We start from the raw sequence: 27766 nt of genomic DNA, 5'->3' as shown, positions 1-27766 counted from the left end.
TACTGCTTTAATAGAGAATTTAAAAAGATAAAGTGAAAGTCTTTGTTTGTGATTGCGTGCCACTAGTTTCAAATGAGTGGTTCATTCTTTTAAAGATACTGGTTTCATAGGAAATGATGGACTTGGTATTATCAGTCCTGGATTTTGTTGTTAGAGGTCGTGTCGCAGCTTGGATCACTGACATATGAGTTTGATTTCCTATGAGCCTGCTGCTAAAATGGACGTTACAGACACTGTACAAACAATATAAAGCGTCAGTTAACCGCAGTTTGGCGCTGCTTTTGTAGCACAGGCTACTATTGTATATGCAGTAGTAATAACCTTATGCTGTGCTCACCGTTTTAGATATAGCAGTCCTAATGGGCATAATGTAAATTGCCTTAGACAGTGAGTATGCTTGTGACATGCGTGTCTTGCGCGTGCCTGCGCGCGCGTGTCCGCATCAAATAAAAAAGAGGAATATCTCCGCCCAGTCTCCAACTCTTTTGCATGATCTCCTCTATAAAGCTGGAATCGAAAGTCGAGTTGAGACACAAACATACTGAGTTTCTTCCTTTTTTATAAACCGTGGCAGCAGCAGGCTACACAGCAGACTGTCGTCGTCAGGAACGGGAATTATCAAAGGAAAACATTTTATCTTCCATGGTAAAATCATCAGGATCAGGATGTTTCAATGTTTGAATTTGTTCGTCTTAGTTTCCCTCTCTGTGGCCGTTGAATCCCTAACAGGTAAGAAAATATACATAGCTGTGTTTCATTTTTCCACCTTGCTGTCACTGAGCTGCTTCCATAACGAATTTTTCAGTTTTGTCACAGACTATATCCGATTTAACGGTGTTTTCCAGTAATGACGTCACACCTAGTAGTCGTCACCGTTGAGCCAGACACCAACTAACGTAGTAAACTTAAAAGAGATGATAGAAATGTGTTTTGTTACATTAAAGAACACGAGTAGGATGTCTGAACAGGCTTTAACATGTACCATTTGAAATATTATACCTATCAAAATATGTACAGTATAGCCTATAGTTCAGTTTAAGGTGGACTTGCTATTACTACGTCAGGATATACTAAATTCACGTGACACACTTCTCATACCTGATCCGGAGATATAAGGAACTTAGTATAATGATTTGTAGCCAGTGGTTATTGTTCACAACATAAGCATGATCTGTGACTTCAGGTATGAATGTAGCTGTTTATATTTTCTCTCCTAGTGACTGGCTCCAAACTTGGTTTGCCAGCAGTGTTTTTATAGCATGCGATAAGATTATTTGGAAGTTCAGACATGTCGCTGAACAGGAGCCGCTCCTCCAGATGTGCAAATGATCCAAAAGAAGCACTTTTTAGTGACTGTACATGAGCAGGCTGAATGAAAAGAATACACAAACAGTGTTCACAGATCAAACTGCTAATTTAAAGGTGCACTGAAGTCCTATGTTACCAGATTTCTGTCTTTTCTCTTTCTCTCTACTTAAGGCGACGTCTCAAAACCATACAATTTGTCAGTACTGTGGATTAATGATTTTGAACAACAGCTGTCCTGGGCACCACCACAGAATTTGCCAAACTGCACACTGAATTATGCAGTGACTGCCTCCCCAAAGGATGAAACTGAGAGACAAACAAGCATGGTACGTATGCATATAAATGCGATTCTGTTAAACAGCAATGTATGCTGTAGCCTATATTATACGTCTGATGAATGCCCTTTTAATCTGAATTGGGGAACTTGAGTAAAGTACAAGTACCTCAGAAGTGTACTTAGAGTTGTACTTATTTCAATTTGTACATTTAAAGCCCCTGTGTATTAAATTTCAATACACAATTCAAGTAATAAATCACCTGCATGAACTACCTTACCATTAAGACTGGCTTGACCTCTATGAGCAATGACAAATATGTGTGAGTCCAGCTTCTTTTCATACATATGATTTTACATCTGATCATTTTATTACTACCAACAACTCATCTAAACAGACCAAAACCAACATTCAAAATTGCATATGGTTGTCTCTATGTTAATACTACTGATTATGCTTTGGTTGTTCACTCAGTTTTTTTTGTTTTGTTTGTTTTTCTGTATTTGATGATTTCAGGTGAAAGACAACCAAAAGCGATATCACCTTGTGATGAATGGAGGATTTCTGCATTTTTCTGTTCAGGCTCGCTGTGGTGATGGTAGAGAAAGTGAGTGGGCTGACCACAACATCACTTACCAAGGTAGCTCATTTTGCTTGCTATTGCCCTTAAGAAAATCTGATATCAAATTTTGGAAGCTCTTGAGTAAACAAAAAGTGTCATTCTTTTAATAAATGTGGGCTAAGGTTTTTTTTTTTTTTAACCATAAATGGACTGGATTAATATCTATCTGTTTATCCATTAAGATGTGTGTGTGTGTGTGTGTGTGTGTGTCGCTGTGTGTTTGTGTGTGTGTGTGTGTTTCTGTTCCCAGAGCTGGTGAGGAATGTGGACTGCAGCATCCGCTCCTCCAGTAAAACTAACTGCTCCTGGCAACTAGCCAGTCATGCTCCAGATTTCAGTTTTTTCTATCAGTATGTATTTTCTTTATTTGTTTGTTTGTTTTTTTTCTTTTTTTTTTTAATACAACCAAATGACAAAGGGAAGCAGTAATCCAACGTGGTCTCAGAGTAATTAATTACACAACAGGTAGTTCTGACCAAGCAATCTGATTGGTCAACTAGATATTTAGAACGTGGTCAAATCAGCATGACGAGTTACACGCACACACACACACACACACACACGCACACACACACACACACACACACACACACACACACACACACACACACACACACACACACACACACACTTCTCCAGTCTTTATCGTTACCTGTGGCTCCCATACACAACAAGACTTAACCATTTTCTCCAGTTGAGAGTATATTTCAGCTGGCATCCTTCATCAGCTGTGCCGGTGAGTCAGTGACATGTTGATCCTAGCTTAAAAATGTCTGTGAAGTTTGCAGATGTAGTAGCTAAATCTGTCCATGGAAAAAAAAAAAAATTCAGTGGATATCTTAGTTACAACAAGACTGAGCTAGCACAGCAGTATTGTGTTTATATATGTGGTATTTATTCTGTTTAGGAAATCCCACGATCTCTAGAAAGCATTAGCTCAAGTTGGCTGGCTGACTCACTCCACAGGGACTGCTGTTCCACTACTAAGGGTCTGCCGACGTGCTGGAGTAGTATATAAGGTTTGGCCACTGACATGTATTTCCATGGAAACGGGGATAACACTAGGAAACAGTTTTTTTTCATTTCTAGAGCGAATTGTCCCACAATATGAGTATATTTTGTTTATATTTTTTATTTTGTTGGTCGCTGTTGTATAATCGCAATATTACACTTTGCCGTCATTGTTGCCACTTCAGTGATGCATGTCCGTTAAGCACAGCCTCCATTGTTTTGCTATTGCTTAATTAAATTAAGCTCATTGTTACACAGTATATGTGAGAAAGATGTATTGCAGTATTTCTTGATAAACGATGACTCATCTTGGTTTCATCACATAAGTGCCAGACTAAACCCAAGTGGAAGTAATGAGATAGGGTTCAATTAAGGCCAAATACCTCATGTTTAATGGCCCAGCTTTTTAGGGCGGGTGACACTTTCACTTTAAGCTGTGCTTGTATGGAACGCAGGCAGTGCAATAGATTTTTTCTTACAGGGGTGAGTTAGGGCTTGTGTTGGTGGGGCTATGGAGTTTGTTGTATTTACATGAATAAGCAAGCATAGCAAGCAGGTAATGATAATATTATTTATTTTATATTTATATACTATCAAGTACAGAATATTAATATTCAGCACTTTGAGGATAGATAGAGTCAAGTGCAGACAGAAGACAGGCATTTGCTTGATTACTGTGGTAAACTCAGAAAACGGAATGAGAAAGTGTAGCCAGAGTAACAGAGAAACAGCTCAGAGAGAAAAAAAGCTAAAAAAAAAAACAACAAAAAAAACTAAATATATGTCATGTGACATAAGCAAAGTGAACTCAAGCAGGTGATTCCAGTGCAGAGAAAGTCACTATGGTAACTGGAGGCATTTGCTGGACCAGATTAACTAGATAATAAGAGAAATAGCCAATCAATGAAGCAAATCAGAGAGGAGTTTATATGTCAGACATCTTGGTGGGGCTACGGTGGAGTGATTGTAATTCTTGGAGGGGCAAACAAATTCCTTCTTTTTGTTACCATCCTTCCATCGCAGCTCAACAGGGAAACACTGTCCGAGGAAACACAAAGAGGGAATTTTGTTACCAAAAAGACTGTAACTTTTAATCCACTTGATTTGACTAACTCAGACTGCTCAGAAGCTTCTTATTGACTTCAGAGAAACTTTTAAAACCGTTTGTGCACAGAAGGAGGACTGTGGATTTTGCACCCATCACTTATATTGTAAGTGCATTATGAAGGGATCTTCTAATGGTCAGTATAAACAGGAGGAATGATTACTGAGAGCAAAACCTGTCCAATGTTCATATGGGCACCATTATTGATTTAAGACAATTTTAAGACTTGAAAAATTGTGAACTTATCCTTTAAACCTCAAACTAAGCTAAGCTATGGACAGAGCAGAGTGATTACGTGCATTTATAAAAATGTCCAACTATTTTACTTAAATGAACAGTGTTTTATCCGTATTTAGGTTCTTTTAATGATAATTGGCATATGAATTCTATGTCCGTTTTTGATGTTGCCTGTTTTTACCTGTTGTAAATTTAGGCTCCTGTAAATCTTTGTTCATATTATTATTTCACCAGTTTATCAACTTAGTCCTTTGATGACTTCAGGAATATTGTGCAGCGTTAAAGTCAATCACCTTTTTCTTTATCTTTCCAAGGTTAGTAGATGAGTCTGGAGGGGATGAAGACATACAATTACAAGAGTGCCCATCGTACACTTACACAGATGGAAACAGGACTGGTTGTGATCTGCAGATGAAGCCTATACATGCCATCATGATGGTGTTTAATGGAACACTGAACAACAAGCTTGTCAGGAACACCTTCAGGATCAGTGATGTAACAGGTAGTATGCAACAAGTAGACTGACCAGTGCTTATTTAGTAGCAAGTGTCCTATGTAGGAAACATTCTGTTGAAATACGTCCCACTTCCCCATTCAGGCTAAGAGTTATAAAAGAAGTTGCTCTCTGTCCTTTCTTGGACAGAGAGCAACTTAACTTTTGCAGTTGTCTAATATGGAGATGTGTGTGTGTTTGTTTATGTATTTGTGTAATGTGGGGTGTGACACAATCCAAAACTTAAAAATTTGGACAACATACAAAGCAGCCATTTTAGGAGAGCAAAACTTTTTGTTATTTTATTGTACAGCACTTTGGTCAACTCTGGAAAGTTTAAATGTGCTTTATAAATAAACTTGATTTGATTTAATTTATTGGTACTTTTTAAAGTTTTGGTGTAATTTATTCTCACACTACAGCCTCACACACACACACACACACACACACACACACAGAAGTCAATGAACAGCAGAGCACAGGTGAAGTGAAGATAACACGAGCGTTTGTTACTGTAACTCCAATAAAATCTTAGAGAGTAAAAAGCCAATACTTTATCAATACACCTGTTTGAAAAGCATAACGTGTAGAAAAGTGATGCTGTATTTCAATCTGCTCTGACCACAGTCTTTCATCCACCACCACTGTGTTTTACACAACCACAGCACGCTAGCTCAGCAAATAGTGAATTGTTACGAATAAGCTAAAACAAAAGCTGAAAATTTGGCAGATTCCTGTGAACTCAGCTGCTGGCCGAGAAAAACAAGCCTCTCCTAGTGAATCACATCAGCAATTAGTAATTCCAATGTGATGGACAATGAAACAAAGAAATTCAGACTGTGTGATAATAAGAGATCTCAGATGATTTTTTTTCATCTTGGGCCCAAGACAGACTAAAAACTGACTGCAACTGATGTCATAAAGAAACTCAAGGTTGACAAACAACATTAAAGGAACATTTGAAGCGAAGGAACTCAAGACCAAATATGACTGAGTTGAAGATTTGCATCAAACAAAGAAATTTTGTTTTTTCTAAAAAGATTCTTTGAATGTATAAAAAGAATCGAACAGGAAAATGAAACAAGACAGAATGCCTTTATAAATATATTTTCTATTATTTTTCCTGAGTCAGCGGTTGTGTGTGTTTTGTGTGAGTTGGAGGTCTTCTCTCTTTGTAGAGTCTGCTACCACCAATCTCCCTACCGAACCCAGTGAATTTACTGAACCTAGACAACTGAAGTGGACATGTAATCTGACTGAACTGTAAGATCTTGGGTCTAAGATAATTTAGAGAGGCCTAGATTTAGATACAGTAGATACTATACCCAGAATCAGCAGCATAGATTCCCCACCTCAAGGGGAAGGTTACACACAGGTTACATTTACTTGACGTCTGTGATTTGGTGATCATTAGACATAAAGCAAGCATATATTCAAACACACACACACACACACACACACACACACACACACACACACACACACACACACACACACACACACACACACACACACACAGGTTATCATAGTTTTCTCTTTTCAATCTTATTGTTATTTCTATACTATTTTTGAATTTAATGTCCAGTTTAGTTTAGCTTCAGTTTAGTTTTCAGTATTTTGTTTTTAATAGTTTTTTTTTTATTTTTTTATCACAGATTGTTGGAGAGCGAATGAAAGACTGTCGCAAGATGGTAACATCCGTTATCAGGTCAACCATAGGCGACACTTAATGCATCCACAGATAGGCTCTCATACACAACACATTGAGAAGAACAATAAAAAAATGACAGTCATGAAATTTGTTACAAAGTTGTACTGATCTGCTGAAATTATACAGAAATTAGTGAGAATGTAAATAGTTCCTACTTTACTTTTTATCCGGCAGAAGTTGGGCTGAAACTACTTGGAAATTAAGCTGTAACAACTCACTTCCATATGGTGGTCTGCTTGGCAGAAGTTAGAAGCTAGTTGGAAACTACTCACTGATGAGAACCTTCATTCCAGGAAATTACCATGAAATTTGCGGACTCCAAAAATGAAGTATTATGGTGTAACCTTACGTCTGCTATCTCATTGGCCCACACACCCAAATCCACAATGCTACATCACCATTAGTCATACCCTCTTCCTTCCTTAAACTTAAGGGAAGCTTTTTTGTCTTAAGTTGCTTTGTTGGATTCACCAGCACCATTTTCTGGGTGATGGTTGACACATTATACTGCTTTAATTTAAAGAGAATTTAAAAAGATAAAGTGAAAGTCTTTGTTTGTGATTGCGTGCCACTAGTTTCAAATGAGTGGTTCATTCTTTTAAAGATACTGGTTTCATAGGAAATGATGGACTTGGTATTATCAGTCCTGGATTTTGTTGTTCGAGGTCGTGTCGCAGCTTGGATCACTGACATATGAGTTTGATTTCCTATGAGCCTGCTGCTAAAATGGACGTTACAGACACTGTACAAACAATATAAAGCGTCAGTTAACCGCAGTTTGGCGCTGCTTTTGTAGCACAGGCTACTATTGTATATGCAGTAGTAATAACCTTATGCTGTGCTCACCGTTTTAGATATAGCAGTCCTAATGGGCATAATGTAAATTGCCTTAGACAGTGAGTATGCTTGTGACATGCGTGTCTTGCGCGTGCCTGCGCGCGCGTGTCCGCATCAAATAAAAAAGAGGAATATCTCCGCCCAGTCTCCAACTCTTTTGCATGATCTCCTCTATAAAGCTGGAATCGAAAGTCGAGTTGAGAAACAGACATACTGAGTTTCTTCCTTTTTTATAAACCGTGGCAGCAGCAAGCTACACAGCAGACTGTCGTCGTCAGGAACGGGAATTATCAAAGGAAAACATTTTATCTTCCATGGTAAAATCATCTGAAGGGATACAACTCAAAGGATCGTCAGGATGTTTCAATGTTTGAATTTGTTCGTCTTAGTTTCCCTCTCTGTGGCCGTTGAATCCCTAACAGGTAAGAAAATATACATAACTGTGTTTCATTTTTCCACCTTGTTGTCACTGAGCTGCTTCCATAATGAATTTTTCAGTTTTACCACAGACTATATCCGATTTAACGGTGTTTTCCAGTAATGACGTCACACCTAGTGGTCGTCACCGTTGAGCCAGACACCAACTAACGTAGTAAACTTAAAAGAGATGATAGAAATGTGTTTTGTGACATTAAAGAACACGAGTAGGATGTCTGAACAGGCTTTAACGTGTATCATATGAAATATTATACCTATCAAAATATGTACAGTATAGCCTATGGTTCAGTTTAAGGTGGACTTGCTATTACTACGTCAGGATATACTAAATTCATGTGACACACTTCTCATACCTGATCCGGAGATATAAGGAACTTAGTATAATGATTTGTAGCCAGTGGTTATTGTTCACAACATAAGCATGATCTGTGACTTCAGGTATGAATGTAGCTGTTTATATTTTCTCTCCTAGTGACTGGCTCCAAACTTGGTTTGCCAGCAGTGTTTTTATAGCATGCGATAAGATTATTTGGAAGTTCAGACATGTCGCTGAACAGGAGCCGCTCCTCCACATGTACAAATAATCCAAAAGAAGCACTTTTTAGTGACTGTACATGAGCAGGCTGAATGAAAAGAATACACAAACAGTGTTCACAGATCAAACTGCTAATTTAAAGGTGCACTGAAGTCCTATGTTACCAGATTTCTGTCTTTTCTCTTTCTCTCTACTTAAGGCGACGTCTCAAAACCATACAATTTGTCAGTACTGTGGATTAATGATTTTGAACAACAGCTGTCCTGGGCACCACCACAGAATTTGACAAACTGCACACTGGATTATGAAGTCATTGCCTCCCCAAAGGATAACATTGTCTATGGCGAAGGCATGGTACGTATGTATATAAATGCGATTCTGTTAAACAACAATGTATGCTGTATATTATACGTCTGATGAATGCCCTTTTAATCTGAATTGGGGAACACGGTGGGACCTCCAAATATCCCACCACTATGTTATTAGGTTATTTCAGCTATTTCCATGGAACACAACTGCTTTTCAGGCAAAACTTACGTCATGTCTGACCTCTGCATAGACAACCGCCATGATTAAAGGATGACGATGGCTTGATTATAGTATATGTTTTATTATATGTTTATATTATTATTATTAAAGCGTCTGCGTGGAGGGAAATTTCTGACTTTGGCAACTTGAGTATGAAAGAAGACACTGTGCTGGACGGCAGGTACACCACTAATTTCCCTACTAACAAAAGTTAGCCATCAGAGTCATTTGCAAGACGCTGTAAGTGGTGGAAGAATACTCAGATCGTTATATAATTAAGCAAATTAAGTAGTTTTTACAGTTACCAATTGTGCAGAATGGCTACTTTCATATTGTTATATTATTGTTTATATTATAATATTGTTTTCCTATTATCAATGCCTTAATGTGTAAGCCTAATTTAAATGTTGCAGCTGGTCAAGACTGAGCAAATTTTGAATACTTTATATACTGTTTGGTAGTTTAATGTGTAACGTTGTATACTGTTTCAGAGGCTGATCATATGTTTTATATGCAAAATCTTATTTTGCAAGGTGTCTAGAAACTATAGTTGTGCAATGTTTACCTCTGAATTGGAGTAGAAGTAAAAACATCAAATAGTAATACTTGAGTAAAGTACAAGTACCTCAGAAGTGTACTTAGAATTGTACTTATTTCAATTTGTACATTTAAAGCCCCTGTGTATTAAATTTCAATACACAATTCAAGTAATAAACCACCTGCATGAACTACCTTACCATTAAGACTGGCTTGACCTCTATGAGCAATGACAAATATGTGTGAGTCCAGCTTCTTTTCATACATATGATTTTACATCTGATCATTTTATTACTACCAACAACTCATCTAAACAGACCAAAACCAACATTCAACATTGCATATGGTTGTCTCTATGTTAATACTACTGATTATGCTTTGGTTGTTCACTCAGTTTTTTTTTTTCTGTATTTGATGATTTCAGGTGAAAGACAACCAAAGGCAATTTGTGATGAATGGAGGATTTCTGCATTTTTCTGTTCAAGCTCGCTGTGGTGATGGTAGAAGAAGTGAGTGGGCTGACCACAACATCACTTACCAAGGTAGCTCATTTTGCTTGCTATTGCCCTTAAGAAAATCTGATATCAAATTTTGGAAGCTCTTGAGTAAAACAAAAAGTGTCATTCTTTTAATAAATGTGGGCTAAGGTTTTTTTTTTTTTAACCATATATGGACTGGATTAATACCTATCTGTTTATCCATTAAGATGTGTGTGTGTGTTTGTGTGTGTGTGTGTGTGTGTGTGTGTGTGTGTGTGTGTGTGTGTGTATGTGTGTGTGTCTGTGTGTCTGTGTGTCTGTGTGTGTGTGTGTGTGTGTGTTTCTGTTCCCAGAGCTGGTGAGGAATGTGGACTGCAGCATCCGCTCCTCCAGTAAAACAAACTGCTCCTGGCAACTAGCCAGTCATGCTCCAGATTTCAGTTTTTTCTATCGGTATGTATTTTCTTTATTTGTTTGTTTGTTTTTTTCTTTTTTTTTTTAAATACAACCAAATGACAAAGGGAAGCAGTAATCCAACGTGGTCTCAGAGTAATTAATTACACAACAGGTAGTTCCGACCAAGCAATCTGATTGGTCAACTAGATATTTAGAACGTGGTCAAATCAGCATGACGAGTTACACGCACACACGCACACACACACACACACACACACACACACACTTCTCCAGTCTTTATTGTTACCTGGCGCCCCCATACACAACAAGAGCATTTTCTCCAGTTGAGAGTATATTTCAGTGGATATCTTAGTTACAACAAGACTGAGCTAGCACAGCAGTATTGTGTTTATATATGTGGTATTTATTCTGTTTGGGAAATCCCACGATCTCTAGAAACCATTAGCTCAAGTTGGCTGGCTGACTCACTCCACGGGGACTGCTGTTCCACTACTAAGGGTCTGCCGATGTGCTGGAGTAGTATATAGGGTTTGGCCACTGACATGACTGATTGTTTCCCAAGTATTAGTCATACCCCATGTATTTCCATGGAAACGGGGATAACACTAGGAAACAGTTTTCTTTTCATTTCTAGAGCGAATTGTCCCACAATATGAGTATATTTTGTTTATATTTTTTATTTTGTTGGTCGCTGTTGTATAATCGCAATATTACACTTTGCCATCATTGTTGGCACTTCAGTGATGCATGTCCGTTAAGCACAGCCTCCATTGTTTTGCTATTGCTTAATTAAATTAAGCTCATTGTTACACAGTATACGTGAGAAAGATGTATTGCAGTATTTCTTGATAAACGATGACTCATCTTGGTTTCATCACATAAGTGCCAGACTAAACCCAAGTGGAAGTGATGAGATAGGGTTCAATTAAGGCCAAATACCTCATGTTTAATGGCCCAGCTTTTTAGGGCGGGTGACACTTTCACTTTAAGCTGTGCTTGTATGGAACGCAGGCAGTGCAATAGATTTTTTCTTACAGGGGTGAGTTAGGGCTTTTGTTGGTGGGGCTATGGAGTTTGTTGTATTTACATGAATAAGCAAGCATAAGTGTGAGCTTGTATCATTTCATTATTTAAACGTACAACACATTAACAATAACAATTGCAGTTTTTATCTCTAAGGTAAAAAGTAATGATAATATTATTTATTTTATATTTATATACTATCAAGTACAGAATACTAATATTCAGCACTTTGAGGATAGATAGAGTCAAGTGCAGAAAGAAGGCAGGCATTTGCTTAATTATTGTGGTAAACTCAGGAAACGGAACGAAAAAGTGTTGCCAGAGTAACAGAGAAACAGCTCAGAGAGAAAAAAAGCTAAAAAAAAAAAAACAAAAACAAAAAAACTAAATATATGTCATGTGACATAAGCAAAGTGAACACAAGCAGGTGATTCCAGTGCAGAAAAAGTCACTATGGTAACTGGAGGCATTTTCTGGACCAGATTAACTAGATAATAAGAGAAATAGCCAATCAATGAAGCAAATCAGAGAGGAGTTTATATGTCAGACATCTTGGTGGGGCTACGGTGGAGTGATTGTAATTCTTGGAGGGGCAAACAAATTCCTTCTTTTTGTTACCATCCTTCCATCGCAGCTCAACAGGGAAACACTGTCCGAGGAAACACAAAGAGGGAATTTTCTTACCAAAAAGACTGTAACTTTTAATCCACTTGATTTGACTAACTCAGACTGCTCAGAAGCTTCTTATTGACTTCAGAGAAACTTTTAAAACCGTTTTTGCACAGAAGGAGGACTGTGGATTTTGCACCCATCACTTATATTGTAAGTGCATTATGAAGTGATCTTCTAATGGTCAGTATAAACAGGAGGAATGATTACTGAGAGCAAAACCTGTCCAATGTTCATATGGGCACCATTATTGATTCAAGACAATTTTAAGACTTGAAAAATTGTGAACTTATCCTTTAAACCTCAAACTAAGCTAAGCTATAGACAGAGCAGAGTGATTACGTGCATTTATAAAAATGTCCAACTATTTTACTTAAATGAACAGTGTTTTATCCGTATTTAGTTTCTTTTAATGATAATTGGCATATGAATTCTATGTCCGTTTTTGATGTTGCCTGTTTTTGCCTGTTGTAAATTTAGGCTCCTGTAAATCTTTGTTCATATTATTATTTCACCAGTTTATCAACTTAGTCCTTTGATGACTTCAAGAATATTGTGCAGCGTGAAAGTCAATCACCTTTTTCTTTATCTTTCCAAGGTTAGTAGATGAGTCTGGAGGGAATGAACACACACAATTACAAGAGTGCCCATCGTACACTTACACAGATGGAAACAGGACTGGTTGTGATCTGCAGATGAAGACTAAACATGCCATCATGATGGTGTTTAATGGAACACTGAACAACAAGCTTGTCAGGAACACCTTCAGGATCGATGATGTAACAGGTAGTATGCAACAAGTAGACTGACCAGTGCTTATTTAGTAGCAAGTGTCCTATGTAGGAAACATTCTGTTGAAATACGTCCCACTTCCCCATTCAGGCTAAGAGTTATAAAAGAAGTTGCTCTCTGTCCTTTCTTGGACAGAGAGTAACTTAACTTTTGCAGTTGTCTAATATGGAGATGTGTGTGTGTTTGTTTATGTATTTGTGTAATGTGGGGTGTGACACAATCCAAAACTTAAAAATTTGGACAACATACAAAGCAGCCATTTTAGGAGAGCAACACTTAAGTGTGTGTGAGGGGTTTTCAAGAGATCTCTTGGTTGCTTTACAGTATTTCATGATTGTATATGATTGGTTTATAGTTACTATAAGTATGTCATTTTTTTCTCTGTACAGTAAGACCTCCTCCCCTGAACTGGACAGTTGTTGAAGTTGGGGATACATTCAATATTAGCTGGATTCCTCCTGATGTCCGGGATGATTGGTGGTTCATAATAAATTACACTGAGTGTGGTGAAAACAAGGTAAGACACAACTGTAAAATATTTGGATGTTCGATGTCTGATGATTTAAGCTGTCTTGTTTAGTCCATCTTTAAAATAATATAGGAATTCTCAAATAAGAGGCATAATAACTTGAATCTTTAAAGCAATTGAATACCCAACTGTAAAATTTTACCACTACTGAATACTTAATGTTGAAATTTAAACACCACTGAATGTCTAGCATTGAAGCATTTCACTTTGAAGACCAACTGTCTGAATTTATGTGGTTTTAATTCACCTCTTTGAAATTTCCAGAAGGTCATTTTAAAGGTGACCTGTGAAAATTTCTTGTTTACGAAAAAAAGCTACGAAAATCAGAATCAGATTCAATACTAGCAACTGACACCTACAGATATGTATATGATTGCTCTTTATCCACAAATTCTTTTGTGGCTAGTTCACGCAGTTGTCGGCTGGTTAAGGTACGTGGGCATGACACCAAGTTGATAGCTGATGGTGGGATGGAGGTTTTGGACAAAGAGAGATTTAAAATAAAAATCTTCCTCCATCCCTGGTTCATTTTGGGAGCCAAAGAATGCTAGCGACTAGCTCAGTCCTCAGCTTCCTCTAGCTTCTGTCTCATTTTTAGTATGTGCTTTTGATCTACTTCTCTAAGCTTATCATGAATGCTGACTTTAGCTTTCCAGTCTTTTGGAGGAGGGCCTCAGACCTGTCAGGTCAGCCTGTGGTTACGGCTAATTCATGATTGTTTTGTGAGAGTGATCATTCTAGCTGTTTGCATTTTTCTGTCAACTCTAATTTCTCTACATCTTCTGTAAGCTCACTGGCCCTTTCACCTGGCATGTTAAGTTGAGCTTCCAGCTCCATGATACACACTTCTGCTCTGGCTAAAGACTGTTTAGTCTGTTCAAGCTGCTTTTTAAGGGCTCTGTTCTCATCCTGTAATCACACAGCTTCAGGAGGGTCAGCATCCTGGCTTTGAGTTGTATAGCCAAGGGCCAATTCTTCATTCATGCTTTACCACATTAATCTTAAATCCACAAAGGAATTTCCTCACTTTGAGGTTGCACACTTTTAAAAGTAGTTTAGTTGCTGAGTTTGGTTCCTTGTATCAAAATCAGAAAATTGTACAGGTGTGTTAATTTCAGAGAACACACTAATAGGTGTGTGATTCTCAATTTATTCTGTGAACTGCTGTGTACAATCAGTATGTCATTTTCTTAATATAAAATTTTAATCTTTATTATATTAGTTTTAGAACTAGGATGAGTTCAATGTAAGCAGCAGTCTGGGTTGCTTGTTGTTTAATGAAGTTAAGTAAAGTATTTCACCAATGTGACAGTTGCCAAAGAAGCTGATTCTGAAACTACAATCTCAGCCGTACCGTCCTGTGACACCCTGTTTCACAATCCACAGCTGCAGCAATGCGATTTGAGAAATACAGGTATCCAGAGACAGTGACACTGAGTCAGAAAAAAATAAAATTGGCAAGCCTTATAGTGGACTTGAGTAGCACTAGGGTGTGTGAGAGAAGAGGGGGAAAAAAATCCCTATCAGCAATAAATAAATTAAAACTAAATTATAATTTGAAGTGATAAGAGAGAGGGGGAAAGAAAGATTTTGATTGTGTAATCAAAATGGGAATTTAAATTCAACTTAATTCAATAACTTTGTGTTGTGAGACAAAATAGCAAATTTCAAACAGTGTAATTAGTTTTAAATGCAGTGGATTGTAACCATTAAGTCCAAATATTGAGTTAATCTAACATTAATTCTGTAATTAGTGTGAATTGCAACACAACACTTTCAGTGTAACAGGTAATAAGGTATCAAGTTTTACCATTTAGCATTACCATTCAAATAATTTGTTAATGGGCATTTATAGTTATTTTGTAATTCACACACCAGTCTGTAAATGCTTAAAAAAAAGTACATCACATTCAGTTAACCGAATTACCATAGGGGAGTCCTATATTTGGCTTCTGCAAACAGCAGGAAGAGGTGTCCCAGAAGTTAGGAGGAGGAGTGTTTTGGCTCCACCCACTGATATACACTCACTGCTTGCTTACTAGTAGGAGTTATGGATATATAAAGAGAACTGGATACAGGAAGAGTGCCGGGCTTTGAAGCAAATTTGACATAGTGGCCAAACTGTATAATTACAACGTCACGTGATGCACACTGGCCCAAAAAGACTTTTTCCCATAGACTTACATTGTGAAAGAGACATCTGTAAATCAATGGATACATTTTGTTGAGCGTAACAACCCCCACAAAATGACTCGTCTCACCATCAGAATGTGATCCATTCGGTCCGATCACATTTTGAAAGTCTAGAAGAGCCACACGATTGAATTGTTTTATCCCCATTCAAGTGTGTGTATATATATATATGTGTATATATATATATATATATATATATATATATACACACACACACACACACACACACACACACACTCACACTATATATATATATATATATATATATATATATATATATATATATACATATATAGTATAGCATAGTGAGATAAAAGTTAAAGCAACCATTATGTGACTAGATTAAACTTTCAGATACATGTTTTTAAATATAAATAAGAGAAAACATTCTTCATACATTATATCTTTACATTACTATTACTTCAGTAATGTCATTCTTTCAATATGCCTACTTATCTAACTTAACTATTAAAATATGATTGTCTATAAGGTTAAAAGTTAAACACTAAGGTGATTTTAAATTACCATTGCATAGTGACCATACAACATTCATGAACTCTGTCATAACATTGAAAAATTCAATATGGCGTTCTAACTTTATCAGTGGAGGGCAGTATTGTCAGATGTAATAAAATGTAATAAAATCAAAATTTAATATCTCTTCAATAGACCGTCATATGGCTATCAAAGTTATACCATTCTTTATGCATTTTTATAACAAACAACATTACATGATTTCCATAATGATTAGACATTTAATTCACATGAAATTCAGATTTGGCTCAGATTTGCAGAGAGACTCAATCAATGTCCTTCAGGAATGTGAGTTAGAGTTTATGAATCTGGTTTGGGGAGATAAAGAGACCAAATAGGGAGTTTTCTGTCCATGTTTGCATGGAGTTGTCCAGTTCAAATAACCCCAAAGGTCATTTATGCTTTTAGTTCATGCCGAAATAGCCTCTCAGGAGGTCTGGTCAATCTCCGTTTTGTCAGTGTTTAACTTTGGTCAGTGTCATGCTCCTGAATCAAAGAAAGATTGTTTTATCCCATGGAATTAAAGAAAAGAGGATTTGGTATCCTCCACATTCTGCATTTTCTCACCAGAATGCAGATCTACGTATCCTTGGAGTCTAACAAACATGCTGAATGCGTTTCCTTCCTCATAAAACATTTGCAAAGCTGACTTTTAAAATATTCAAAATCCTACATTGTTTACATTCACCCATGCTAGCTTGCAGTCCTCTTTTTTGCCTTTGTTTTTTGCCACTCTTCTTGGTGAGTCACCACCACCAGCTGTTTTTTAGTCGAATCAGGCAAAACCATCATCATGAATGTGTACGTCCTTGTTCTATGTGCAAACAAACAAACAAATCACTCAGGAAAACATTGCTACATTGTGCTACTGGTGGTCAAAAACCCCAGAGGGTACCTCTAAAGTTATGCAGTTTAGAACTATTGATTTTAAAGTCAAACTGAAATTAAAGTTGTTTTTTAAAATTTTGCTACAGCTGTTTTCATGATGGCACCCACTATCTTTGCATTAATATGTCAGAATCTAAGGGTAGATGGACGACTTGTGTCCTTAAAACCAATTAAATTGTTTCATCAATTTCACTGTTCTATCACAGGCAGACTGTGACAGCTACACAACACAAGAGCCACTGACTCTGAACAACAACCCACATTAAGTTTCCTGCTAAAGTCTCCTTATCTAACTTACAGACATGAACTCTGCTGCTTAGCTCGTTGAACGAGCCACCAAACAAACATTCACTGTTGAAAAGTGCACAGCTAATGTCAGAAAAACTGAATTTAAGTTAATCAAATTCAGTTACTCAAATTATGATCTAAAAATTCAAGCTAAGTAAAGAAAGGGTTGTTCAGATTGAATTGGATCAGATTCAAACACCAAAATTCAAGATATAAAATTCCACCTCTAACATTGGGGTCCCAACAGGTCACGTTCTGTCAGTCAAGTAGTCAAAGTGTCTAATCTGCCTAAAACAAGAGAAGGAAGTATCCTGGGCAGACCGGGTGCTCAAATTTGAAATTTTCATCTTGAGTTTATAGATTAAAATTTGAGTGAGTTGAATATAATGTTTTTGAATATTGAAAATTTACATTTTCTATTTGAATTTCTGACCGCTAAAAAAAAAGAAAAGCTTATATCAGGTTTTGATATCTTGAAATTACCTGGAAAATTCAAAGAGGGGAAAACCACATACATCAAAGCAGTCCAAATTCAGATAGAGGGTTTTGAAAGTAAAATATTACAATGCTATAAATTCAGTGGTGTTTCATCATCAACACTATGTATACAGTAGTAGTTAAATTTCACAATAACGTATTCCATTGCTTCTAAGACACATATTTTTACAGCTATAACTGCCTCTACACGGTTCAGTCATATTCATCATAGTGCTGAAACAATTAGTTAATTCATTGATTAGTTGCTGTTACATGTGCTTTTATTTTCCCCAAGAGTGTAACAATAAAAGGCAAAACATCATATCAGATGCCCCGGGTCGCACACTGTCAGTACCACATGGCCATTAAAGCAGTGTATAAGGAACATGGGACGGAATGGAGCGACAAAAAGTATTTTGGTATGGTCATGGTCTTGCTGTCTGTTTTCTAATCTTGTTGAGGAGTTTTATTGCAAAATAAACTGTCCAGCAGTTTAAAGTCACTATGTAACACAAATGTGAGGATTTGGTTTTAAATTCTTTGTAAATATATTCAAATGTGTTCAAATTCTAACTTGAAACAAGAAAAACTGTAGCTCTATAAAAGTCTCTCTCAGCTGATCATAATGTTGTTTTTGCATGCAGGTGCAGATCCTGATGCAGTGGTGTATGTTGTATTTATCCTTATCCCACTAATGTTTGCTGGCCTGGCGGTGCTGGCTTTTGTTTGTTGCAGGAGGTATGTAAAGTCTTTGTCGTTTTACTTGGCTCCTGATTGAATTTGGTCTTCTTTGCCTCTGATAGTTGACTCCCTCTGTGCAGGAATAAGGAAAGTATCTTCCCCAAAGTACCAGAACCTCGGGACCTCCTCAGCGATATTTCTGATAACAACAATAAGGTGAGTGTTTTATTTTTTCTTTCCCTTAATTCTGGGCTTACTCTCTCATTGACCAGTCCCTTAAGTTATTGAAGGAATAGTTTGACATTAGGAAGTATGCTCGTTCACTTTGTTGCAGAGTTAGATGAGAAGATCGATAACACTCTCATGTCTGTACGGTATATATGACGCTGCCCCCAACAGCTGCTTAGTTTTGCTTACAAACCAAAGCTGGAGTGCAGAACTTTTGTCTCAACCTTCTGGCAGTGAGAGTAATTACAAAAACACTGTCGACATGCACTTATGTCATAGGCTCCAGCGTCGCCTACTCCGTCACTACTGTTGCGACTGTAAAATGGTGGATAAATTGTCTTGAGCGTCATACAACCACCACAAAATGACTCCTTTTGCTATCAGAATTTGATCCATTGAGTCCGATAACATTTGGAAAGTCTAGAAGAGCCGCATAATTAAATTATTTTATCCCCATTCAAGTTAGCAGAAAGCTAACCAGAAGTTAGCCTGCTCGGCCAGAGGAAGTCTTCATTCATACATTCATTTGGCCAGTGCGAGAATATCAAATCTGACACCAGATTATAATCTCCAGTAAACTGTGAAATACATAGAGATTTATCTGGCTGTGATAGGCTTAATCAGCATTGTGTGAACTCGTTTGGCAAGGGCTTCAATGTGACAGACGATCATTTATATGTGTAGGTCTGCGCTGCAGGTTTAAGTATCATACATACATCAAACTATTCCTTTAACAATACAGCAATAAAGGTAGATGCCTTTAGTATAAAGATACAGCACGATAAAATTCAGCCCTAAAATGTATCCTCATCTGTTCTCAAACAAAACATGTTCCCATAATTACAGCAATTGTAGTAAATTATAGAATCTTTTTTTTAATGGCACACTATTAGTCTGTATCTATCTGTCTCACAAACTGATCTGTGTTAAAATATTGAAATCTATTGAAATCTGTACTGAAACTGTCTCAACATTTTTTCTTCTTTTGTTCCGCTCTGTCTTCTTCTCAGATCACTGTCCGCAACCTGTACGTCCCAGCAAAGGAAGAAGAGGATTGTAAAATCACTCTGGTGATAGATCCCCAACTCAGCAAATCACACTCTTGACACATCTCTGCAGTGGCGACAACCTGAATCATCAACAACTCAAAGTCTCCCATAATTCTTGTAGAACTTGCTCAACAAGAATTATGGAGACTTTATTTTTTAACTGCTGAATGTAGGAGATTCTTAGAAGGATATTTTTTTTTACAAAAGGGCCCCTCTGCTTCTCAAAATTAGAAATAGATATTGTACCCCATTTTTTTTAATGACTTTGCATATTCAGTAGTCATGTGCGTCAGGGGAAGTGTGAACTCAAACTTCCTCTCAACAAGACAGTGGCGGCTACTCCTTATATGCTCAAAAACTGATGATGAGATGTACTCACTGTTATTCACACGGTTATGTCGGAGTATGTTACACTGAATTACATGGAACTTGTCATACGCCACCAATCTGAATTCAGTGTAGTCAGTTACATTATATTTACCTCTGTTTAGATCTGCACAATAATTCTACCATTACCAGTTCTACAAAAAAACGTCTGTCATTTACATGAATGGACAGCTCATTGTAATAATTTTGTTAACAAAATTTAAGCATTCATTTTGTTTTTTTCAGAGATTGGTTAAGGGTAAAGCTTTTCCCGACCAACAAATAAATCCTCATTCTCTATCCTTTATTGCGTACAGTTACAGCCATTAATGACCACATTTTTAAAATCAGAGCAATAAGCATTTTTTAAAAACTAAATAAGCCTTACTACTGCGCTGCTGTGCTTCAGGCACAAACAGCAGAGACATGGGCGGTCATGGGGAGTTCGGTAATAATGAATCGAGAGACAACAGTGTGATACACTAATGTGTCTCCAGCAGTGCTGAACATGTACTGAAATCTAAACCTGCCCTTTTAAACCCCAGCATCTCAAATGTGAGAATTTGCAGTTTTTCTATTTTCTATCACTGTGAATGTATCTTTGGATGTTGTACTGATGTTCTGAAGATCTTGGGCTCTGGAAACTTTTGTAAGAGAAATAAGCATCTCTGTTGCACTAAATAAGCCCAAATAATTAATCAAAAAAATAAATCACATTTTAACTGATGATAATAATCATCAGTTGCATCTCTTGTCCCTGGAATATCAACATTTGTCAACTATAGTCTTAATGACTTAAACTGTGAAACTGATGAATTGTTGTTTTTTTTGATAGATAATAGAATAAATAGAATAACCTGTGTGCAACTGCCACCAAGTTACAGCCTGCTAGTTCACTGTATACAAAAAGCAAAGGTTCTGATTATATACAGTAAGATTTAATGAATGTGTCTCGTCAGATGGCCAAGTATTCAATCAACAAAGGGAAGATGCTTATACATCCTACAGACAGTTGAGGATGATAGATACATAAGAATCACCTGCATAACCATAACCTTTGGTCGGCATTCTAATGTCATGCCTGACAGCAAAACTGCACTGTGCCACTTGCTTTTGCTGCTCACACCAATCCTATTGCACTTGTAATCCTGCTTCACTGCTATCTGGTTCATGGCCAGTCACCTTCTGTGGTTCATTTTAGTGGCCACCTCTTTTATGAAGAACACAACACATACAAAGACATGGCCTGAGAGGACTGCATGTCCATATGGTCCAAAGAGAATTCACTGCACCATTGTTGCCTGATTGCTAAATTACTGGCCGGACAAAGGTCAGGGAAACACCTGGCACTGTTGTACAATGGAACAATTGAGATTTATATAAACAGTTCTCGGACGGACAAACTGCCCTACAGGATCTCACTGACTGAGGTAGACCTCAGTGATTACAACCACATTTTTAATAAGTTATAGATTCAAGACATCAAAAGCCAAAAAGGTTCGAAACTACTGGTTTCATCTTTGACAATGTGTTGTATTTTAAAAGCTTGTTATATTATCCATTGTGTCTAATCTTCATCTGAAAAGTGACTAAAGCTGTTAAATAAATGTAGTGGAGTAGAAAGCACAATATTTCCCTCTGAAATGTAGTGAAGTGGAAGTATAAAGTAGCATCAAATGGAAATGCTCAGGTAAAGTACAAGTAGCTCAACTTAGTACTTAGTTACTTTGCTGCTTGCTGTTCAACCAGCATCAACCAGCCTAAAAAATGTTGAATGTTAAACCAGCCTGGCCAACTTCTGAATATATAGCTGTTGTGGTTTCGATAGAGGAAGTTAATGTTGCTATAGCTCTGACCATAAAGTGTATTGCGTATTTTATCAAGTCTACCATCAACAGCTCCAGGTCTCACTTAGTCACCTTTGAGGCATTTTCCGCTTTCAGAGCAGCTATGAGATGTTTGTAGAGCTAAAAAACACCTGGAGGGTATCAACATTTGCTCTCAAGAGATCACATGAATGTACAGTGTTTGTGGAAGCCGGGAAATGGAATGAGTAGGCGTCTAAAAATATTTTTTTTCTTGTGTATTGAGCTATGACAGTAATTTCATTGACTTGGCATATTGTGTAGTCAAGCTTATCTACTTGGCAAAATAGGGGAGGCATCAACTCGAACTTCCTCTGAACAAGATAGTGGCAGAGCTTCCTTTCTTCTTTATGTATGTTACATCCCTTTCTTTTTTATTTTTTTATGATGAATGAATGTTAAATAAAGGAATCATGTAAAAATGCTCATCTATACTGCTGTATCAATGATGTATCAGTTTTTGTATCAACTGTTTCAATAAATATTTGACAATGTCATTTATGTAGAGAAACAAATGCAGATGTGCCATTTTTAATATTATATTTCAAAACTCTAAACATTACATTTGTTGTGTAATTTTGTTATTTTCCACTGAGTAAATCTGGTATTTCTTATGAAACAGCTAGTTTACTGTAAGTCTGCACACTTACCATCAGCTGGTTTTCTGATTATAACTGCCTATTTTCCACTGACCTCAACATTGAAGTACTACTCTCAATGGTTCATAATTTCTAAAACAATATTGAAAGTGAATGTTGGCAACAGTGCTTACAATGAATCAGAAGGGACAGTTTATTTTTTTAGTTTCTTAGATCGATACATCATTCTGATATTAGTCTGTTCTTAAACATTACATATCAGTGTTTTCCTCACCATTGCAGTTAATCTGCATTGAAGAGTTGATTTTTCTAAAAGAATCTGGGGTCGATAAATTCATAACTCCTTTGAGTAACAGCCCATTTGGATTGTAGATGATCTTTTACTCCTCATTTTTTGTAATTCTGTTATCCTCTCTTTTACAGTTATACTTGGCACAAGAGACACTTTGGACCAAATCCTGAACATTGAGACACAGTCATCTTATCAAGATTTATACAGGCAAAATAGCAGACAAAAATATGTTTTATGATCTTTTTAAAAAATCCCCAAACTACATCATTACAACTACATGGGCCAGGCTGAATAAATAATGAGTGCACTCAGAAGCATTCATTACTAAATAAGAACCTCACATTATTAACCAGAATTTAGAAGCAAAACATTTCACAACATCCACTTTTGCAAGTTATGAAGACAGCAATGAGTGTTATCTCTTTGTCATTTCCTTTGAAAAGCTGTTGACCCGACTTTGCATCCTCTGTGTCAGAGTCGCATATGAATATATAATTTATGAATGGAGAATAATACTGGTCCTGATCACCCTGTAAACCATTTCTGGCCAAGTACACCTAGACTTACTGGACATATAGATATTAAAAAAGCTTTGCATGATCAGCAAAAATAGAGTAACAAGAACTGCTGGGGAACTTCACTGCATCTGCTGTTCGGAAGAAATGTTTCATTTTATGATAAAAGTTCTCACTTCTCCTCAGTTTGAGTGAAACTTGCAGAAGGGAACAAGCATTTCTTCAGTATCTTTAGCAGGAAAGGGAAGTTTTTGAAATCATTTTAAAATTGCTACATTTTGTGGCTTTAACAGCTTTTCTAAGAGCTGCTACTACTGCATTTCTGAAAATGGCTTAGATGCTTCCTATTACCACATATCTTTTTTTCTGTTGGGTTAAAGTGAAACAAAATAGATACAAAATGTTACAGTAGCCTAATATAAATCCCATTTTGATGTAATTTTCAAACATAAATCTCTGAGCCCATGTTGTCTGACCTGATGACATCATCAATCCAAGTCTTAATGCTTGAATGTCAAGCTTATTGAGGTACGTGTCTGTGGTTTTGGATATTTAGTGTCCAAAATTACTGGACTAGTGCGCATTTAACTGACACATTGGTGAAAAGTGGTATAATCCAATTCATGGCATTAGACACATTAAATACCAAGAAAACTATAAGAAAGAATTGGTTGTGGCTGCCATTCAGTAACAAAGATCTCCACAAACCCAGCTGCATGCTGTACTTGGGTGTCCCTGAAATGAACAGTGTATAAAGACACTGCAGAATGAATGATATGATATTAATTAAAGTTCCCCACCACTCAAAAATGTTTTTCTTCTTGTTACTACAAGAAGAAAACTATAGTGTTTGAGCTTCGCTGTGCAGAATGATTTATGTGCAGAGTTTGACACTAAAATTCTGTTTTCACATTCATCTGCTCAAAGTGGAAAGTTTCTCTGAGCTCACTCAAAATCCAGGTTTAAGGGGCGGGCCTATGAGCATGATTTGTGACATCACAACTAATTAGTGTAGTGTGGAAACTTGAAGCCCCCAGTGCACAAACACTGAGAATGGACTTTACAGTGAAATAGGATCTTGTGCCCAGCAGTTCAACTTCTGAAATGAACAATATTTACTAGAGATGCACCGATACTGATATCAAATAGCTGGATCATGTATCAGTGACAATGGGCTGATCTGGTATCGGATACCATTATTTAAATAAATAACAATTTAGTACATTTATATCTATGTATTTATTTACATATTGTTTTACAAAGTTATGAAAGCAATATTTAAGTCGAGCCTAATTTTGCCCTACACTTGAAAGAATGATCCCAGTCTCTTCCACACAGTGATGCATACTGCTAATTGCTAATACCCTAAACCTAGGTATCAGTAGCGGTATCAGGACTGAAAAAGTCGGATTAGTTCATCTCTAATACTTGCATATTTATAGATTCTGGATTTTTAATCAGGGAGAAAGTGTAGACGTCATTTTAAGAATTTTAACAAAATAATTTAACTTTTTTGTGGAAAAAGCATATCACACAATAATTATTATTCAAAGTAATTTATTCACATCTTCAAACATGTCTGGAGGGGATCTTTAAGGTGTCACCACGTGAAAATCAGAAGGAGGTTCTCAATTGTGTTTCTGATGCAATCTTGGTGTAACCCCACCAGCGTTACTCCATACAGAGAGAGATCTGCATCATTCACATATGGGACCTTCACTGAATAGACATGAAAGGAAAACGAAGGCCAAAAAATGAATACAACCGTTAAAACTATATTTTACAATTAAAAACTGTTTTACTCAGACTATACTGAATGTGGGTATTTTTACACCCTGGTCTATATGATCGCTCACTGGAAACACGTTAAAGCCAATTTCACTGTCATTTGATTCTGAATGGCCATACATAAATAACCACACGGTATTGGCGACACTGGCAGTCTTAATGCAGCAGCCGTGTTCCATCTTTACTACTGAATGCATTAAATAAACCCACACATACCATGATAAATAATATTTCAGTGTGAAAACGGGAATACAGAGATCCCACAGGCACCATTTTGGCTCTGCGTATTTAAGCTGTGAGCGTTAAACTATATGGAATAAAACAAGCTTCCGGATAAGGGAGTTTCAAAATACAGGCACTACACATGTTTTGCGCTATATCCAGCGTGTAGGTCTTTTTATTTTCTCACACTGTAATTATTAACTTCCGGTCTAATGCCAGATAACTTGATCAGCTTCAAGGGACCTCCCACCTCATAGAGAAGCAGCAGCGCCCTCTGCTGGCCGGCTGCGGCGGAGCCAACATGTCGGCGCACAGTGGTCCTGATGCTGCAAGGATGCAGGGAGCAGCGATATGAGAGGATGTGAAGTATGTAAACGGTGATAGGCCCTGGTTATCCTGGCGCAGTCTCTGTGGCGCAATGGAATAGCGCGCTGGACTTCTAATCCAGAGGCTCCGGGTTCGAGTCCCGGCAGAGATGAGTCACTCTGTGAGCCACATGGCAGACCTGCGGTCATTTTTAATATTTGGGAACAAAGGAGGATGTTTTTGGTGTCGGTATATGAAGCAGACATGATGGATATTTACTGTAATGTATAGGTTATGGTGAATAAACTGAGGCGCGGTCCCATCACCGTTCTTGTACGCAGGTTTTCAGTTGTCTGCCTTCTTCTGGTTAATTTAAACTGATTATGAAAAAAAACAACAAAAAACAAAGCAGAATCGATTAGGAAGTGTTTGTTCAGTACAGAATAATAAATAAATAGCTTGAGTCCTATCAGCCTGCTTGTTCTTTACTGAAACCATCTTCTTACTGAGACACATAAAAACGACATTGCTTTACATCTTGTCCTCAATGTTTGATGTTATAATAAGTGTTTTACTTCACTTATTTTCATACTTTACGTTCCTGGAGTCCGTTGCATTGACATTTTTATATTAATTTTGCTCTTTCAGCTAAATCTCTCTTGAAATTTTAAAATCTAACAGCAGTAACAGGGGTAAGGTTGAATACAGTGCAATAACAGTTGAACACAATGATTTTGCATTTGATATCTTGTACAAAAATCCTTTCTGACACGGTGACAGCATAATTACGACCAATGTAATATAACTACAATGCAGACAACCACTAATTATAAAGCATTTATGCTCTACATTTTTCCCTTACCACCCTTTAGGTTATTCATACACGTATTATTCATAATAGCCTGTACGTTGATATGAATTATAACTCGTGTTCTGTGTGATCGCCTCTCCCAGAGGTTTTTGTCAGCCAGTATGGGTGGATATAAAGTCTATTTTGCAAATAAAAGGTAGGTATCTCAGGTTAGAATGGCTCACATCTCTCATCATCAGGATTACATCTGAATCCCGCCAATAACACTGCCAGTGAAACGTGCATGAGCGTGCTCGCGCAGATATTTTGGGATCCCTGCTCCAGTTGTGCTCGGAGCGCATGCAGGGTCGGTCAGCGGGAGGAGGGGAGGGGGGGCGCGGACGCGAGGGGGCGCTCCAGCATCAGTGGAAGTCACTCTCCTCACGGACTGAAACGGGAGGAAGCGGCTCACAGCTCCCTGTGCAGACCCACTGAGCTGTGACAGCTACAGTATCACGGACAACCATCACCAAAGTGTCTAGCCTACATTATGTGACAGGAATGAGGACATGATCTGTTTATTCATCGTCTTTTCAGGCTATTTCATCATAATGACATCACTGCTTTATCCCACTAAATAGTCAACATAGGAAGTAATACTGTGTGAATATTTTTACAGTAACTCCCTAAATCCTCACAGTACACAGTATGTCCTAATATTTTAATAACATTGATTTTATTCTACCTTAGCTCAGTGAAACATAATATTACTGACATTATGTGTAAGTACAGTTCTGTTGTATCCTCCCTGATGTGTGTCTGTTCAGCAACAACTCACCTCTGGCATGTTATCTTCTGATATATGTGATATTTCTATAATATTTCTTGGATATTCTTGTAAGTATATGCCTATTTGTATTTGTTGTGTGGCATGACATCTGCATCATTCTTGACTATGAATGATACAATTAGGTGGATATAGGAGTAGAGGTAAATTAAGGCAAACTTTTTCACATCAAGGGCCCCTAAACTGACACACATTAGACTACAGACCCCTATTGGATAAGATTTTGTCCCAGGATTCCCCATCTGATTAGATTTTTGCTTTTAGATGTCTTATCACTGAAAGTGTATGAAAC

At 37.3% G+C, this 27766-nt stretch overlaps 1 protein-coding gene and 1 non-coding gene across 3 annotated transcripts; both read left to right on the top strand.

The window, feature by feature from the left end:
- The first annotated feature begins 469 nt into the window (after nucleotides 1-469).
- LOC121889369 lies at nucleotides 470-21799 on the top strand. 2 transcript variants are annotated; one of them, XM_042401270.1, is made up of 11 exons: nucleotides 470-729; nucleotides 1480-1634; nucleotides 2100-2175; nucleotides 10132-10179; nucleotides 10470-10569; nucleotides 12824-13011; nucleotides 13407-13534; nucleotides 18222-18345; nucleotides 18571-18664; nucleotides 18748-18823; nucleotides 19846-21799. In XM_042401270.1, exons 1-11 carry the CDS (start codon nucleotides 666-668, stop codon nucleotides 19939-19941), a joined length of 1149 nt encoding a protein of 382 aa, XP_042257204.1. In that variant the 5' UTR covers nucleotides 470-665; the 3' UTR covers nucleotides 19942-21799. The 2 variants fall into 2 exon arrangements, with proteins under 2 accessions (XP_042257204.1, XP_042257205.1); XM_042401271.1 differs by lacking the exon at nucleotides 10132-10179 and having other exon boundaries at nucleotides 2100-2223.
- Nucleotides 21800-25935: 4136 nt separating this feature from the next.
- Nucleotides 25936-26009, top strand: trnar-ucu. Its single transcript has one exon. It is a non-coding gene; the product is annotated as a tRNA-Arg (tRNA).
- The last annotated feature ends 1757 nt before the right edge of the window (nucleotides 26010-27766 follow it).

The sequence above is a fragment of the Thunnus maccoyii genome, chromosome 22, assembly GCF_910596095.1.
Source record: "Thunnus maccoyii chromosome 22, fThuMac1.1, whole genome shotgun sequence".
NCBI classification, from domain to species: domain Eukaryota; kingdom Metazoa; phylum Chordata; class Actinopteri; order Scombriformes; family Scombridae; genus Thunnus; species Thunnus maccoyii.
This window is presented reverse-complemented; position numbering and strand designations above follow the sequence as displayed.